This window comes from Thunnus maccoyii, chromosome 2 (assembly GCF_910596095.1).
Source record: "Thunnus maccoyii chromosome 2, fThuMac1.1, whole genome shotgun sequence".
In the NCBI taxonomy this organism is placed as follows: domain Eukaryota; kingdom Metazoa; phylum Chordata; class Actinopteri; order Scombriformes; family Scombridae; genus Thunnus; species Thunnus maccoyii.
This window is the reverse complement of record NC_056534.1, coordinates 26,666,277-26,685,465: the sequence shown is the minus strand read 5'-3', so window position 1 is coordinate 26,685,465 and position 19,189 is coordinate 26,666,277. Positions and strand designations below refer to the sequence as shown.

At 38.1% G+C, this 19,189-nt stretch overlaps 1 protein-coding gene across 3 annotated transcripts in view; it reads right to left on the bottom strand.

The window, feature by feature from the left end:
- Positions 1–9,294: 9,294 nt before the first annotated feature.
- The window catches only part of LOC121914004 (high affinity choline transporter 1-like), a 34,238-nt gene continuing 24,343 nt past the window's right edge, over positions 9,295–19,189 (bottom strand). For all 3 annotated transcript variants that reach the window (XM_042436935.1, XM_042436927.1, XM_042436945.1), the window contains exons 5-9: positions 16,660–16,808; positions 15,549–15,692; positions 15,143–15,296; positions 14,746–14,963; positions 9,295–13,194 (exon numbers count right to left, since the gene is read on the bottom strand). In XM_042436935.1, coding sequence (XP_042292869.1) covers positions 12,649–13,194; positions 14,746–14,963; positions 15,143–15,296; positions 15,549–15,692; positions 16,660–16,808 — 1,211 coding nt within the window. In that variant the 3' untranslated portion in view covers positions 9,295–12,648. The remainder of the gene's footprint in view (positions 13,195–14,745; positions 14,964–15,142; positions 15,297–15,548; positions 15,693–16,659; positions 16,809–19,189) is intronic.

Sequence of the window (19,189 nt, the reverse complement as noted above, 5' to 3'; positions counted from 1 at the left end):
TCATTTCCATTGATTTCCACAGTATACAGTATGCATCATGTCTTCCTTGATTTTGAAGAAGTTACATAATTTTGCATGGTAACACAACTTTTTAAGTTAGTTTCCACCTGCATCTCCACCTGATAATGGCACTTCCACCAATAAATGAACAAATAAAACACAAAGAGCATTTTAACACTTCGCAGTTTAACTTTGGATAACAGTCAATATATAGGGCATTAGTAATTTGTATAATCAACTAAAACTTCCCAGCACTTAAGTGATTCACACTTATTACTCATGGTATCACCCATCATATGAATACCCAGATTGTCTGTGAGTGAACATGACAGCATTTCAAGTCAAGACAGAAGGTCCAGCTAATTGGACTAATAAGGGCTGGTTTGGGACAGGTTTCAAAAAGGACTTTCTCCCAAAAGGAGAGATGGCATGAGTGTGTTTCTCTCTTCTCCCAGATTAAGTCCTAGCTGGCATGATGACTGGGATGTCAGGTCTCAAATGACCAGGGTGGGTGACATTTCAGACCAGCTGCTGAACAGCAGTAGACAGAGATAGCCTACCGGGGCATCACTGGGACAGGACCCTAGAGAAATGAGGGTAATGTTTTTTCGGAGAGAAAAGGGGAGATTGGAGTAAAACAAGGGGAGATTGGAGTAAAACTGAAAAAGTGAATGACAGAAAACACAAATTGGTGATAGCATTGACTCATAGCTGTTTGGCCCATAAAGAGGACATTGTCTAACCTTTGCTGAATGAGAAGTAAATATAGCCGAGTAATAAAGTGGATGTAATTCAGCCTGAATACACATTAACTACATGAAGCTGATTCAAAATGGCATGGTGCCCGTGCAGAAGAATGTTTTTCATGCATGCTAGCATGCTAACATGATATTTCTACATGTTTAGTTAGCTAAATAACTGGCTAATGTTAGCTTTTAGATTTAACTATAACATGGCTAGTTATGTAGCGAATTTGACACTGAGCATTTCACCATTCTGCTTTCACACAAATACTATGGCTGTCAGATTAACAACATTAATAACTTTTGTTTTACTTCCAGGGCAACAGAAGTATTTGTTGCTACACCTTTCTAAAACTTCTTGTAATTATTTTCCTGTCCAGTCCAGTCAATCTTTTCATTCTGTTTAGTTTTAAAGTTTCATTTAAATGATATTCAAACTCTAACCTCCACTGTACCTAGAAAGAATATGTGAAAGTTGTGTGACATTGGTTTTCAAGGGAAACTATCTGCAGTGATACCTATTAGCTGGGGAACAGCTATAATTAAAAGCAGCAGTAGGCTGTCCTTTGTTTTGAAACATGACCGTCTCCCTCCTATATAGATGACCTGTTATGAATAAAGTGAAAGGGAAGTAAGAGCAGAGTATTTTTCCTCTCACACTGGCTGGTTAAAGTCACTAAATTACTGTCTTTAGTGCCAAACTTAAACATCATCATTGGCATTGCAGGCTCGGAAGACCATCGATTTCTTGAGCATTAAAGAACAAAGCTGCTGGTTGTTTTATGTCACTTTCAGCATTTATCATTATTCTTTTTAAGAAGCCCTAAAAAAGATCCTCTCACTTATTTTACCCCCCCTGCAAATATTTATCAGAAAACCATATAAGCTTAATGTTCTGCCTGCTTGAGAATTGTGTGTTGAAGAATTTCCAATAAGCTAAATATAAGTGAAATCTCGATTTGAGAGGCCTAAGCTGAGGAAGACTGACACCAAAAAGAGCAAGCACCAATTCAGTTGGCGATATTCGTTCAGCAGTATTCTCCTAAACTTTCCAGTCCGTGACAAAGTCAAGTAGACTATGCATGTAGAAGCCACTCAACATAGCTGGTTGTTTAGCCCTAAGCTCAAATGTCGTCTAAGTGGCAAACTCCTGGATCAGAAATGATAAAACCAAACTTAGTCACACAAGATCATTTGCACTTAAGCAGTCTGTATTAATAGTTCTGTTTGGGTGTTGATGACCACCAGTCAAAGTGCTGGTCTTTGTGGCAGCGGGGTTAATACATGTATTTACAAGTGGTTCCTAGTGTTTTTTTTAATACGAGTATGTCGCCTGTCTCTTAAACCAAACTGCTCTTTTCTCAATGCCTCCAGTTTCATATACAGCTGTGCTATATTATTAACTGTATAGACTGTATTTACTGGATCTTATAGAAATGCCATAACTGCCACTAGAGGTCCCTACATCTGAATGGACCAGCATGTTCAGTTGGGAACTGGTCATCACCAGAACCATAAATTAGCTATTGCAACATAAAAAAGTACATATATGATTTATGTTTCTCAGTAGTGGGCAGATTAATTAATAATTTAGTTACATGAAGCTGTAAATAACAATTAAACCCAAAAACATCAATAGTAGCCTACTGTTGTATTGTAGTGATCTAAGAGTATATTGTGAGATGGAATAGCTTGTATTTATTTTATTGTAAAAGCAAATTATTTAACAGTAATATGATTTAGTAATTGATTTGTGAGAATACGCAAATTGTATATAAATGTCTGTCCATATAACAATTTTCAATGAATATTGTGTTAAGTAGTGAAATTTCATAGAAATTGGAAAAAAGTAAAATGCAAAAATCTGTTTAATAAGCTAAAAAAGCCAATTTTCAGTTTTATCATTTGCTGAATGAGTGAACAAGATAACACAGATCAATATTTTGTGGTCTTACTTGGATCAGCTGTGTATCATCAGTGTAGTTTAGTTGCAGTTCTGCTGAACCTGAGTTTGTTTTAACAGGGCAATCACCTCTGAAAACTTAATTAAACTGAAGCATTAAACCACAGCTAAGCTACTGACTTAACTGCTAGAGCCTTGATGTTGTAGTAGCTGATATTTGGAGACCTATTGAAACAATACCTCAGGCCATATACCCAAGTTACCATTCAGACTTACAGCAACAAGCCAACAGCATTTTTCAAGCCTCATCTTCTCCCAGTTTAGCAGTTAAATAGACCTATATGGGGAAAAAGACCAGATCCCAGGCTCTGTCCAAGCATGTTAAGCTTTGTTGTATCACCTGGCAAAAACAGTAGTGGCACCTCACAAAAAAAAATTATGTAAAAATTGATGACACCCGTCAATGGTATTTTTTTCCTTGACCTGGGACTCAACATGTTTGGTGAACTATTGAACAGGAAAAACAGGAGTAGTCCACACTGGCCTCCTTGCCCAGAGGTATTGTCTCTATTGTGTCTCAGCTTTGACTGTTCAACATAAAGTTCATCCCTTTTACTCAATAAAACAAAAGTAGACCAAGCACCCCTCTCCCCTGATCATAATTGTTATTTGAACGGCTCATTTGAAACCCTGCAGGTTGTTTCCTCTAACCACATGCTCTTGCTTGGCTGGTTGACACAAAAGAATAAAGTCATACTGCCCAGCAAAAACACTCATTCATGTGTTTCAAGTACATGGAGGTCTTCATTGAAACTGCATGACTGTTTTGGCTTAGATCCACCAAAAACATTTTATCTTTCCAAGTGAAAGGACTGACTCAAGTTTGAATGAAGTATGAGCTTAAAGAGCTACTTGGAATCTGTCTTTAAATGGAAAAATGTCTTTTGCACATTATATTTATTAAATAATAAGGATGATGGTTATAGTGATTAGACATTATATTTTGTTGTGTTGACTTTTACTCCAGCACACTGGATATTAAATGAAACCGATTATGAGCGTAATATGACTTGCATCCAGAGGTGAACAATGGGAATGAATTCTATCACTATTCACAAATTGGGTCTGTATAAAAAGGGTTAAGTACAATGTGAACATTTATAATCACCCTTTAACAGGTTCATTATGATATCTATAAAGAGGGGCTTTGTATTTATAATGTAGACAACACATCTTCATAATCAAATGACCACATATAGGTCAATTGTACCTGCACTCCAGAACAACCCATAGGAGCGTAAAATGCCGCTTTCCAAAATAGGAGTGCAATATGCCACTTTCCAAAATCACTCTTAAAAAATAATTATGTTGTTTATGTTTACCAACACTGTGGTTATGGTCTGGTTAGGTCTAGACACAAAACCGCTTAGGGTTAGGGTTGGGGAAAGATCATGGTTTGGGTTAAAATGATTACTTGAAATGTGGTTTCTACTTAAAAATGTCCCAATAGATCCATGGTAATTTATGTACTCAAATCAGTGTAAATATTTTTTTTTCACCTGACATCACACCTACTCAAGGATAGACTATCTCTTGATCAACTATAAGTTTCTTTCTTTAGAGACACTGCGACTATGCAGCAATTTTAATATCTGATCATAGCCCCCTTTCATCACAAACATATGTCCAGGACCTGGAAATTTCATAATACGTTATTACCTAGCAAACCTTTTGTTGAGGACATAAAATCTCAAATACAGTTCTATCTCTCAACAAATAACACACCAGATGTTTCTAAAAGCAAGATCTGGGAAGCATTTAAGGCATATAGTCATGGGCAGATTATTTCTCAAAAGGCATTAGCCACATGAGTGAGAAATGAGCACCGTAAAACTCTGACAGATCAAATTCTCAAACGCAATCAGCAACATCTAATTTCTCCCTCATCTGAATTGTACAAAGAAAGGCTCTCCCTCCAAACTGAGTTCAATCTCCTTTCTACTTCAGAGATGACTAATATGATGACACAGGCTCATCATAAACTCTATGAACATGGTGAAAAGGCAGGCAATGTCCTTGCACACCAAATTAGGGAATCAGCCACTTCTAGATTAATCACAAAGATTCATACTAGCTCTGGACAAGTAAGTCAAGAGGAAGAAATTAATGATGAATTCAAGCATTTTTATTCCAATTTGTATTCTAAAGAATCAGCTGGAGGTCCAAAATTAATTGATAGTTTTTTCTATAAATTCAATATACCTTCCATAAGTCAGGGAGATCAGAGCAACCTGAGGGAGACATTACCATAGAAGAAATACATCAAGCTATACACAACATGCAATGCTCGAAAGCCTCAAGCCCAGATGGGTATATGGCAGAATTCTTCAAAACATTCATAGAACATATATCCCCCTTGTTACTTGAAGTATTGTTGGTTTCCTTAATACTGATCACCTCCTACCAACATTATATCAGGAATGTATTTCTGTGCTCCTTAAAAAGGACAAAGATCTGCTCAACACAAGCTCATATAGACCATTGAGTTTTCTCGATGTAGATGCAAAATTGCTAGCCAAGATTTTAGCTACATGTCTGGAGAGATTGCTCCCAACAGTAATATCTTGGGATCAAACAGATTTTATTAAAAATAGACATTTATTTTTCAATCTTCGGTGATTATTAAATATTATTTATTCACCCAGCACAAACCCTCACAATCCCAAAGTGCTAATATCTCTCAATGCAGAGAAGGCTTTCGATAGGATCGCATGGGACTTTCATATGTCTCACCTTTAGCTTCCGTTCATATGAATGGGTTCAGATCTGATTATTTACCTTTAAGGCGCTCCACCAAACAACGTTGCCTTCTCTCTCCACTCCTTGTCACACTATCGAGCTGCTTGTGGTTTCTTTGTGTGCTTCAGATACTTACACTGGAATCATCAGGGGAGAGAAGGAACATAAAGTGCCATTATATGCTGATGATCTATTACTGTACATTTCCAACCCTTCAACATCCATTCCCAAAATTATGTCCATTTTATTGAGTTTTGGCAAGGTATCAGGGTATAAGCTCAACCTTTTCAAAAGTGTTTTATTTCCCATTGCCCAACAACAAACTCCTTCTCTCCCTTTAAACGTTTTAAGTCAATTTTGATACTTGGTGATACTCACTTTCACCAAAATTTTCTCTGATTGATTCAAACAGAACTTTGTAAAACTTTTGAATGTACAAAACAAGATTTTGTTAAGTTGTCAAATCTCCCCATCTCACCAGCTGGCCAAATTAATGCAATTAAAATGAACACCCTTTCTAAATTTTTATTCTTATTTCAATGTATTTCAATTTTTATTAATAATACTTTCTTCAAGAACCTAGATAATAATAAGACAATAATAATTTTCAATTGTATTTGGAATAATAAGACCCCCCATATAAGGAAAGACTTTTTACAGAGACCCAAGTCGGACTACCTCATTTCTAAATGTACTACTGAACATGCAGTTTATGCGCACTCTACTTTTGCCTACAAGGTCTGATGCCTGCTTGGCTCTACATTGAAAAAAATGTTGTTCCTCATCTTCTTTATCAAGTTTACTCTTTTCGGAACCACACACTTGTATTCTACAAACAGTCCAATAGTTTCACACTCACTTAAAATTTGGTCCTCAATAAGAAAACATTTTGGGTGGCATTCTGTCTCTCTTCAGGCTCCTTTAGTTGCAAATTATTCATTTACTACATCTCTCTAATGCAATGTTTCAGATGTGGCACAGAAAAGGCATTCACTCCTTCAAAGATCTTTTTATTGATGGTATATTTCCATCATTTAAACAGTTACAAATGAAATTTGATCTGCTCCACACACATTTCTTCAGATATTTACAGTTACACAACTTTGTCAAACAAAACACTACATCCTTCCCAAACATTAAATAGTTCACCAATGGAATCCATATTTTTGTCAAATACTTTGATTAAAAGAGGCACTTCCATTATTTATGACACGCTTTTAAGATTGACCACCTCCTTAGATTATCTAAAAACAGCCTGGGGAAACAATTTAGGAGTAGCTATCACAGAAGAACTATGGACAAAAACTCAGACACTGGTACATTCTCGTACAAATCTGTGCTTAAACTGTGCGTATGAACGTTTTAAGCACAAATCTGGGATTCATCAATATGTTCTTCCTTAGACCATGCGTACACACAAATCATAAATGTCCCATGGTCATGTAACCACAATTATTTAAAAAATGATTGGGCCTAAATCTACAACATTTAAAAGTGTGAAATTGCTAATAATACACAATTTATTTACTAATTATAAAATTAATAACTAAGATGTTGTAATCTGTAAATCATAATCATAAATGTAATGAAATTGTTAAATTCATTACTGAAACTGAACTTTGCTCAGTTGATCAGTTAGAAATAATGCAGGGAGGAATAGTACAAGCAGAAACAGCCACAGTGATGATAATGTTTGATGAAGAGCTGCAGATGACCAGCACACCTCCAAGGGGTAAACAACTTATTTTACTTTGCCCTGCTGTGTAATGGAAAAACACTCACAGTGTGCCAGCTTTACTCAAGTCATGGCTGGCGTGACTACCTCAAAACAATGGAAAAATGCCATAATGTTAGCTGAGCGGGGGCAGTGAACGGGCGCACTGTGCTTGGAACCGATGACCATATAAAGAAATCTGTCTTGAGCCAACATCAGCTCAGGCTGAAAGTAGAAAAAACCATTGGAAACCGAGCATTCAGAGCAGTCTTTTTGCTCACAGGGATTGCTTCTACATACGTTTACCACATTATTTTACACTTTGGCCACGTTTAATATGAACATCCACCTGACATTGTAACAATGTGTATATATATATATATATATATATACACACACACACACACACACACATACATATACATACATATATACATACATACATATACAGTGAGGAAATTGACACTGGCCTCTGAAGTGTTGCACGCAGATGTAGTTGTGGTGTGCACTACAGTTTACATTTAAAAGTGCCACAACAAAATTCTATTCCCAAAAAATAAATAAAATAAAATGCAACACTTTTCCAGGAGTACTCCTGGGGAAACACGTCCCCCTCATGTGCTGTCTCAGTCACCAGTGTGGCAGAAAAAGAAATTATGATATTGCAAGAGTCTGAGCTTGGCACTAATGTCAATTTTAAACCGCTGTATGGTTGTAGATTCTTTAAGTGCTGATAATTTCATACTTTGTTGACTTTTAAAAATGCCTGGGAATCAAGAAAGGAAACTGATGTTCAAACAAGTTTGAGAGTTTGAGTAGGTGCACCGGATGTCCCTCTTTACAGGATGCTGCAGAATCACTTTTCTAAAGACTTGCAGACTTGATTATGATTGGCTAAGCTCAGAAAATAATGATGTTTGAAAATTAGTTTTCAACTGTTTTGGAAACAGTGGATTTACAGAATATAACCAAGCAAAACCATGAGCATGGTTGCATGAATGTAGCTGGTCCTTGAATATTATGCTATAATGAGAGCAAAACAAAATCCAATTTATGATTTAATTTAATGTCTTTTCCTAATTCAGACCTCCATTTTTACTGTTACATCCTCAGATTAAGGTAAACAAAATGATTATAGCAGTACATAAGAGGAAACAGTTACAAAGGAAGTTACACTGGCAATTCAAGTCAAAGGTAGGAAGGTATTAATCATGGTCTCATATAACATATGGCCACAATGTTCATATCCTCAAAATTGTAGGGAACTAATTAGTGATTAAGCTTCAGCTTGTTTCACTTAAGGGCTAGTAAAGTTTATTCTAACACGGACAAAGTTACAACACAGTTTTCATTTTAAACAGTATAGAGCCTGAACATATCAATAAACACTTACATATAGAGTTGCAAATGGTATAAGTGGATAATCCCTTACATGTCACTTCGGGGGACTGACACATTATCACTTGAGAGTTTTCAGGGTAACATGAGTCAACAGTAATCGTTACTGCATGTGCTTGGCTCTCAAACAGTTAAATTGTATACAATGACTATTAAAAATTGCTTGCAACAGTACTGACAACAGCTTTGAAGCTTATTCATAGAGATAAATTAAATAATAATTCAGTACTAGATAAAATAGACTCTGAGTGACATTAATTTATTTCCAACACTGGGACAGTGTGTCATCAGCTGCATGTTTTGGTGGATATGTCATTGTACAGGCAACCATCTCATGTGAATTATAGCTTCATAGAGTGGTTTTATGAACACCAGGATGAAGTGGGGCACCTTTCATGGCTTCTCTTATCACCAGATCACTTATCCTTTTTAGTTTTGAGCACAAAGTGCATAGTAAGACTGATTTCTTTTTGTAATACAGTCAATATTTCACTGCACACACTATACTTATACTAAACTAATACTTAATGTATTATGTTCTTTTTGCATAATTCGTTTTTTTTCCTCTTAGTCCAACCATTGTATAGTTTTTACTACCTGCATAGTTCTAGCAGCTTGCCCACCATTTGTAAAGTTGGCTAAATGTTTGGAAAAACAATTTATATTTACAACTTTTCCCGGCAGGCATGTGTGTTGCTTAACTCATATAGATGATTTAGACCACAAAGAAACAGTCATTTGGTTTCAGCATTTATTCCGACAGAACATCACCCCATGGGGATTTACATTAATCGATTACAAAGTAGGACCTTGCCAAGTGGCAAGAAAGAACAGCCTTCACGAAAGTTCAGTATACAAACGCAGTTAATGACAATCAACATGCATAATAGTATAAAACCAAATACATATTAGGGGGAAATAAAATATATAATTCACTACCTATTTATATTATAAAACTAACAACTGTCCAGTACTTTTATAGATGACATCTGACTAACTTAGCATGGAAAATAAAACAAATCTGCTCAAAAGTGATAAAAGTGAAACGCACGGATGACAATACATGTACATACAGTCCATTATGAAGGCGTTGCCATCCTTTGCTATAGTGTGGACGGCTTGCTGAGGACTGAGTGTTCCAACATATCATGTCTGGAGACAGTATGTAATTTTTTGGACAAAAGTGTTCACTCTGATTTTACTTTCACATAATAGCATGTAACATTTTTTTCCTGTGACGTGTGCAGGAGGCACATCTGTTCAGAATCACTGAACAAACATGCGAGTTGTCATCCAGTGATCTGAACATGAAGGTGATGTTCTACATTTACATCTGCAAAACTGAAGGTATTTATTTGACTTTAAACGTTGCCAACTTGAGATAAAATTTCCCCTCTGAAACTCACAACGCATAGAAATCGACTTAGATAAAAAATAAAAAGTGTAAATATACAAATCATGATTAGGCTGTACAGTACAAGAGTATAATATTGGTAGAAATCACAATCGCACATAAAAAAGATGCATGCATCGTGTCCTGCATGGGTACTGTTTTGAGACAGTTTGTTCTGTGCGATCAGTCTTTGGAAAATGACATTCATACAATATGTTTTGGATAAAAGTCAGAATCATAGGTCAAAGTTTTGTATACTTAAAGCCAACATTACAACTCCATGAGGTATTTGAACAGTGACTAGAGTATACATCCATTTTATGATGTCCAGCAAATAACCGCCAACAGCGGGGTGAAACCAGTTTCCAGTGATATTTAAGGCTACAGTATGATAGAGGAAGGCTTTCTGACTGTCACTCATTAGTGAGAATCTCTTTGCATAACAAATTGCAGGCTCAGTACAACACAAGATAAATTAAAAAAAACACAAGGGTCATTGAACAGTCAGTTATCTGTGTAAAATCTGATTAATAAAGAGGAGTAAAATTTGTACTGTTGTGAATCTTTCGTGATAATTCTCAGATAATTCTCTTAGCTGCAAACCTTTCTACCACCCCAGAGAAAAAAAAATGATCCCACTGTAAACTACAACTTTGCATATAGTATATTACAGAAAAAAAAAAAAACTATACAGTACAGACATGCTGAAAAACACCTCTCTCTCTCTCGAGCCTTTCCAGGCTGAGAAGAGACAGAGTGAAAAGGAGGAGGAATGGGTGAGGAGGAGGAAAACGAGGGAGATGTCTGGCGTTCTTTCTCTCCATGCAGTTGTAGAAAACCGCTACATTCAGTTATATCATCTTAGTAAAAATTGCAACGGAGGGGAATGGGCCTACAGTAACTGTGGCATGCTGGGAGATCGAGTTCTGCAGCCTTGCCTCTCCCTGCCGCTGTTCACAAAAACGGGTAAAATTAAATAGACATTAGATCAAAAATTATTGAGCGATTAAAAAGCCTGACATAGTGTTTGTTTCACTTTTGTCCAAGTGTCGTTGGTTGCCATTTGTGATTTTTAGTATTGCTTGGACAGCAAAGCCACCAACAATCGCACTGCAACCCAACTTGGAGCAGTCAGACAGGGTGGGACACTCATCCGTACCTGGGTGGGTTTCACACTTTGTCACAGTGTTGTAACAAGAAAAAAAGTCTTAAACTTGCTGGTGTCTGTTGAGCAGTATTTGAGTGGTGAAGGTTTACAGTTACATGTAACTGTAAACCTTCACATCTTAGATATGTTCACTTAACTCTGATTATCTTCTCGTTTCATACATATTCATTTTTACAAAATTGAGATCCTTTTGTTTTAGGAGTGTGGACTTTTGCAAAACATACATTTAGGATGATACACAATTAAGCAATTTGGTGATCAGAAAGAACTACTATCTGTCATTTTAAAATAAAATCATGATTGGTGTGTAAGCAATGATTCTTTGTATAAGTGTGATATTTCACAAGTTAAAAACTATATTATCATCTAGCAAGACACGCTACATAGAAGAGCTGGAGGCAGCCGATCATCTGAGAAAGGAAGAGATCAGATCACATTCAAACAGATTGTTGATAAAATGTCTTTAACAAATGCGCCGTGGAACAGTGCAGAACGTGCGCTTGTTTTTTGTTCTTTGGGTGGCATTTTTTATTCTGGTGTGAAAGAGAGCCCGGCCATGCTGCACATGGTTGCAAATTGTTTGCAGAGGTTCAAACTGAAAGAGAAGCTAGACACACTTGCAGCAGTACAGTACAGTGTTGTGAGACACGTTTCCTGCCAGCAACACCTGGGCCGAGCTGATTAATAATTATCTAGTAAAGGATGAGTCAGATGGCTTGTTGCATTCCTGTTTCTGAGAGTGACACAGTCTGATGCTCTCTTTTATGAACAGCAAAAGCTTATAAATAATTACACATTTTGTTAAAAGTGAATTGTAAACTATTTTATCATCACTCTGTTGGACTGATTGTTCCTTTGGGATGAAGTCCATTTCTTGTGCAAATGTGTTTTTGCTTTAAAGTGTTGTTGGTCTTTAGGAACAACAAGGAGCAGACGCATCCGTCCTCTGTATTTGGGTAGTATCTCAATCTATACAAATGTACAAGTCTGTTTATTTGTTGTATTACTTAAAATTTAACTTTGTTAAACTTCATCACTTATTTGACTAGTCCTGTTGTTTTTTCTAAATGGAAGTGAATTTAAATGGCTCGAGTGTTGAACTTGCCTCTGGGTTCTCTCTGTGGATTGCCTCCATTTCAGTGATGTATGAAGATATACAGTATAAAGCAACACAATCTCCTATTCGTTCTCAGTTAGATTGTTGTATAAGTTGGGCCTATATGTATGTAAGTATCTTCACTGTATGCTATGCTGACTAATGGTTTGTTTGTTAACATAAACTAGCCAAGTAGCCTGTTTTTACTGTATTCTCTATAGAAGACAATGATGAAGTAGTGTGCCAGAGAGCTCAGATCACACTTTGTTAATAAAGGTTTTATATTATTGCCACAAATTCACTGTGATACTGTACAGAATCTGTACTCAATGTCCAGCCTTTGCTGTTGTTCCCCCTCTGTGAACTCCTGCTTGGCAGGCGAACATGTCCGCCTCCAGCCAGAGCCCATCTTCTCTCCTTCTTCGTGAGCCTCCTCAGCAGCTAGTAGTGGTGTCCAGTAGCTGCTTGGACACGGAGGGTTCTTCGTTATCAGAGTTGGTCCTCTTGTCCTCTGTGGCTTTGGCTGTTGGTTTCTGCTTGCGTTTGATCTTGTACACATCCCACCTCTCAGACAGCAGGCCCTTGTTGAAAATGATGGATGCAAGCCAGGAGAAGAGCAGAATGGAGACGAGTGAGATGATCATGATTGCAGTGCGGAAGGGGAAGAACTGGGTCAGCTTTCCCTCTGCGTCCAACCGGCAGCCGGGGAAGCGGATGGCGGGCGGGAGGCCGATGAGGGGCTCGCCACTCAGGACCCTCATGATGATTCCCATCAAGTAGCCCACAGTGGCTCCGTAGCCGTTGGATACCTTGAAGAAGAGGATGCAGACCAACTGAGGGAACATGATGGTGTAGGACATGTCCACACCCACCAGCCAGAAGACCAGGACACTGCTGTCCAGGAAGGTGAGGGCAGTGCCAGCCAGACCCACCACCACCACTGAGATACGGATCACCCACTGCATCTCACGGTCTGACGCCTGAACCAAGAAACAGAAGACAAACACTTAAGTTTCACATCACACCTTTTTATACAATGTGAGGATCATCTCTTCTTGAGGCCTCTTCAGCCAAGAGACCCTCTCACAAAGGCTACATCACTATAACAGACTGAGTGTGAACTGGCCCATTATATGGAACATTCCTTGGGGGTGAAATAATGAAATAGATCATTGTTATGAGAGGGCAAACATCATAAACAAGACTCAATCTGAGACAGTGGGCATATTGTACAGTATGTACAGTATTGTAGAGTCAATAGCTGCTTTGTTGCAGCCTCCAGCTTGTGTTGTCAGAGTACAATATAATGATACAGTCTGTAAATGTCTTGGTGTTACCAACACAAGATCCTTCATGATGGCCATGAAAGGCATTTTATTCTCAGTGGATTATTACTGTAAAAGAAGGCAGATTTATGATGCTTAAAGGAAGATAATGACATTGCATAATGGTCATCAAATGGTTATAGTGGTGACTTTGTATTGATTGTGTATTGCACTTTCATAAATTTGGGGGAATTAGAAAATCAAAGCAGCAGAGGCCAAGATATCCTAACTTTTAGGGCAACACACATGATGGTGGCATTGATATGTGACAGTTCTCCAGAAAAGCAGCAGTTTTATCACGTATGCTTCAAGGACTGGCAAATCCTGACTACCATGCCTGGACAGCTTTGGCTGTCTATACCAGTTATTCTCTGATTATAGAAAGCTTCCTCCAAAACACAAGAAACATTATACAACTGATTTCACATACAGTGTTAGCATATAAAAAATAGTATACTGAAGAAATGCAAGGTTAAAAATAAATAAATAAATTAATTAAAAACAGCATCTAAAATGTGCAAGAACTACCAAACAGAGGTAAAAGCTAAACTGCAGTGGCTGCAGATGATTAAAGTTAATTGATGAGATAGCCTTAGCTATAGCTAATTTATCCGCTACCTGCTTCAACTGAAAATATGTGTTGATGTAGCATATTTTACAACTAGAATTTGTAATATCACATAAATAAGGTTATAACAAAATTTAATTATAATGGAAAGAAAGTAAAGACATTGCATAAACTAGACCTGCTATACACTAACTAGCTTTGCAGAGCAGCAGTAACTGCCGTCTTTGCAGCCTCTGACTTTAATGGAGTTCACATGATTTGATGTGGCTGAGCTACATTTAAATTTACATATTCAAATGTATTACGTAGCTCAATAGTTCAAATGGACAAGAAAGCTGATGAAAAAACAAGAGCATGTGATGTTTGATGTCTGCAGATACTATTTCCCACCACCCCCAACACATCCTCTGGATAGTCCAGAGTGCAGTATCTAAACGTTTTTTCATAGTTTGTGTAATGACTGTAATAATCAGCTATAAAACATCATAAAATTAAGGTTTTACAACTTTATTACATAGTATCTCAACCGTCTCAACCTCTCTGTTTCTGTAGTTACTGCTCTCTGCCATTGTAAGGCAGTACAGTAATATTTGGTTAAGAACATACATACTGGCATCTTTCTTCTCTAAAATTCTCACCTGCTTCCTGATGATGTTCTTGTAGATATTTGAGGAGAACAATGAGGCAGAGGACAGCAGGGCTGAATCCATGGAGGACATGACAGCAGCAGCTACAGCTCCAATACCAATGACGGAGATGTAGGGGGGTGTGAGAAATTGCAGGGCAATGGGGAGGATGGAGCCTGCCTGGTCACGATCATATGGGGTGGGCAATCCATAGAGGGTTGAGTTCCAGTCTAGGAGGATGGATGGATGAACAAATTTGATTAAGAGCAAAGGAACCTTGACTGTGGGGAAATTTATTTGAAATGATTTTTTACCATTTCAAATATAGAGATCTATGGTCAACACAGACACTAAGCCAAATAAAATTTAGCGTAACAATTTTCCAAATCTGTAAGTTAAGAGTGGGTACCTGTAGATGCAGCCACAGCTCCAACTAGCACAGAGGGGATACCCAGCACCAGGCAGAAGGCTGAAGAAGCAAAGCAGGTCACCTGAGCCTGGGTGTAAGACGAGGCAGACAGGATTCTTTGGTAGAATGCCTGGTAGGCCAATCCGCCCAGAGCCTGGTACAAACACACGGTTCAGACATGATGACAGGAGTCAGTTTTACACAGCAATGCAGGACCAGAAAGAATAACCCTCTGCTGTTGTTATGCTTGGCTGTTTTCTCATTGAAATAAGCCTGATAATTTAGCTGCTGGGTTAAATTTAATTTAACTGCTGCGAGGCAGGAGTTATGTAAATACTGCATAATTTGTATATCAGATGACATTTTGTACTCCCTGTGTAAGTGTATAATGTCCTCTCCCACTCACCAACAGCATGAAGTCATCGAACCACTTGCCGGCCTCATCAAGCTTCACCGTGCCTACCCAGGGAGCCTGGAAGGTCTCGTTGTAGGCCGTCAGTGAGATGTCCAGAGAGTGAGGGTTGGTCAACAGGAAAGGAACACACACCCACTGCATACACAAACACAAAGACATCTAATCTGATTATGGGCCCAGTGGGGGAACTGGAAATTAGGAATCTGAAACTAGAGTTGGAGTTGAAACTGCAATTTCTGTGTTGTTGGTGTGCAGCTCTCTTATGTCACATTATGGTTAGATCTACATAGCTCTCATTGGTTGTGCATTATCAGTATTTTATTGTCAAAATAATGTAATCACAAGATCCATTTAGTAGCTATCCTGGAGCTTTTTAAATCATATCCCATGATCCTCATCAACTAATGTAGTTTGGCTCAGTTTTCATGGAATTTCATGGACTCTGAAACTCAACTTTTCAGTTGAAATAGACAAGAAATCTTCAAAGCGCACAGAAGAAAATGGAAATTTCATGAAAGGAACTTGCCAACAGTCAGTTAGCAAGCTTGTTAGCTTGCTGAACTTTTATCCCCCTCTTAAATAACTCTTTATTGAATTTAATAAAAGGTACAATCCTCAGAGAGCTATTGTGACAGCTGTTCCTGGCTGGCTGCAGTGTTAGCGGTTAGCTTGTCAGCTAAAGTAGTTAGCAGGTCACTAAGTTTCTAGTGCCACATACTAGGAATGTTGTGGTGCCACTTTGTGGTCTTTGAGCAACAAAAGCTTTATTAGCATGTCAAAGATTTGAAAACTGAGGGAACTTCAAATAGACTTTACTGTTTTCAAATAAGCTAGTGAAATCAGTATATGCTTTAGTTTAGCAGGTAATTTAATCAGCTAGCATAATTAATTAGCTAGCAAGTAACTGTAATAGACCTGTAATAAATTTGATCCCTCTATTCCTTCATCCATTTTTTTCTACTATGTACTTGAGTGAGTAATCTGATCGGACACATACTTGAATGATGTTCATCATTCAATGAGTGGAGCTGGAGCTCTAAGGTTCCCTGACCTAATTGTTCAAAATGGCCGCTGTGTGAAGGGGTCGATAAATGTTACGCACCAGGCTGACAAAGATGAGGATGAGCTGGATGACATCCGTGTAAGCCACTGAATAGAGCCCCCCCAGCAGTGTGTAGATTATGGCCACCACTGAGGAGATGATGATGGAGTAGATGTAGGACAGGTCCAGGATCACACTCATAGTTCCGCCTAGAACAACACAGCAGAGTGATGAACACCGGAGGACTGAAAGAGCCAAGTCCTCAAGCAAGTTGTCTAATTCACAGATGATTGTTGCTACAGATACATGCAACTGCCTATGTGGTGAGTTTAATTACGTGTTTTATTAGGTTCTTAGTCTCTGTTGTTTTTAAAATCATTTCTCTCTCACACAGACACACACATATACATGCATCCACTCTTATGCACTTATACTTTACTTTACTTAGAAGCTAGTCAATGACATTGTTGTGTTATACTGTTCATATGCCTTAAGCAGTATTTCCCAAAAACATTGACAAACAAATGACACTTTAACCAACAAAGAGCAAACATTGCTAGTCATTTAAGTCAATAAAGTTACACTTAAGCATGTGTGTTTTTGGCTTAAACCTTTAAAAAGCATCCAAGAGCTAAGATAATGCAACAAGCCAACGTAAAAGTGATAATGCTAAAACTTATAACAAACATAACTGTACAAAAACACGTAACAGAAGCAGCCTATTGATTGTGACTGATTGACTCCAAAACATTCCTTTTTTCAGCCTCTTGGGTGAATTACAGTATCACCTTTGTAATAACAGATACTGATAATTCTAAATTAATTAATAAAAAATCAAGAAAAAGGTAGAGAGAAGTGTCTTCTAGTAGTGAAACAATTGAAATTTTATATTAAAAAAATAATAAGTAAATGTAAACAAGTGAATTAAAAAAAAATCTTGTTACTCAAACAAGGCAAGCAAAACGTCACTACCTTCACCGTCTCTTCTCCCACATTGCCAGGGTCCCCCCAGCCGCAGCCTGCAGCCACACCACAACAATGCCCTTAAACAGAGAAGCGTCAGATCGGCACCATCGATCGCCACTCCCCACCCCGCTGACCTGTCATCCCCCTACTGATCCTGCCACCCCCTTAACCACCCTGTCCTCAACTTTCTATCCTCTTGTGTTGAGATGATGCTTTCCTGACTGTTTCAGTTTGATCTTTCATCCTGTGTTTGACATTTTTGATATCTGATCTGTTACACTGAAAGGTTTTTGTCACCCTATTTGATACATCTAATTGGTCATATTATCTAAAATAGTTTTTGTACCTTTTCTACAATTCTACAGACAGACTAACCTATCACGTAACAGTTAATACAGTTACTATAATTACTGATTGCCTGTTCACACTTGGCACTAAAATGCATCTAGTTAGAAAAGCTCTAAATAAGGTGTGAATGCACTGCAAACACACTCAGAACTCCACATTTAGAGGTAGTAAGTGATGCCAATGTAAACATGACCACAATAACAAATTAACTTTGTATGACAGATCTCTAAAATGTCACTCTTCAGACCTTTTATCACTTTTATTTTGAACTTTTTATAGTTTTGAAGTTTTGTAGCTTTGCTGTGTTTTGTAGTATACAAATACATTTTTTAGACCAGCAGTCACAGTCTCCCTCCAAAACGTCTTCAAATGTATCCTGAAATCAGTCTTAACACAGTTTTAGCTCAGTCGAGATGCATTCTGATACCAGGTGTGAACTGGACCTGTAAGATCCAACAGAGCCTTAGTGTTGTTGTTTGTCCTATAACTTTTTATGGCGGGACATAACGCAACATAATCACTGTATCGTAAATCATTCCTGGGTGGTCTGCTTTCCAGATTTAGTGCCAGATCTCTTATCTGTACTGTGCTGAGCTGTGCTGTTCCCCACTGTGCTAAATTTAGGAAAAGGAAAGGTGAAATGAGATTCAGGGGCCACTGGGGCTTAATAGACAGCACCACGGATGGACAGAGGGAAAGAGCTGCCTAAATATCCCCCCGTGTTGTTTTTAGATCCTCATCCCACTTTCAAAACTCATGCATGTGCGTGTGCACACACACATATACACACACATATATACACACACACAAACACATCCCTTTTCAACCTCTCTGTACTGTCCCCGATTCCTTCCCGGCAGAAATGTGACCATGACTGTGTACTGTTGATACTATATGGCTGACTGACAGCACATGGAGAGTGTGTTTTTAAAAGTTAAATCCTTTCTGGCACTGAACCACCACACACACACACACACACACTTGCACAAGCAGGCCATGAAGTTTAGTTTATACTCCACACACACACACACACACACACACACACACACACACACACACACATAAACAGTCTCCCAGCAACAACGCCCCTGCGGGTCAAATGCTCAGCGCACTCTCTGGAGTGTCAAGTGTTTCTGTGTGTGTGTGTGTGTTTTGTGTGTGCATGTGATGCCAAGCACACGCAGGGGATGCATTACTGTCCCAGAAACAACGACAGGAGGTTTTACTGAGGAGTGAGGGGTCCCCCGATTCTATATTGGTTTAATATGTTTGGACA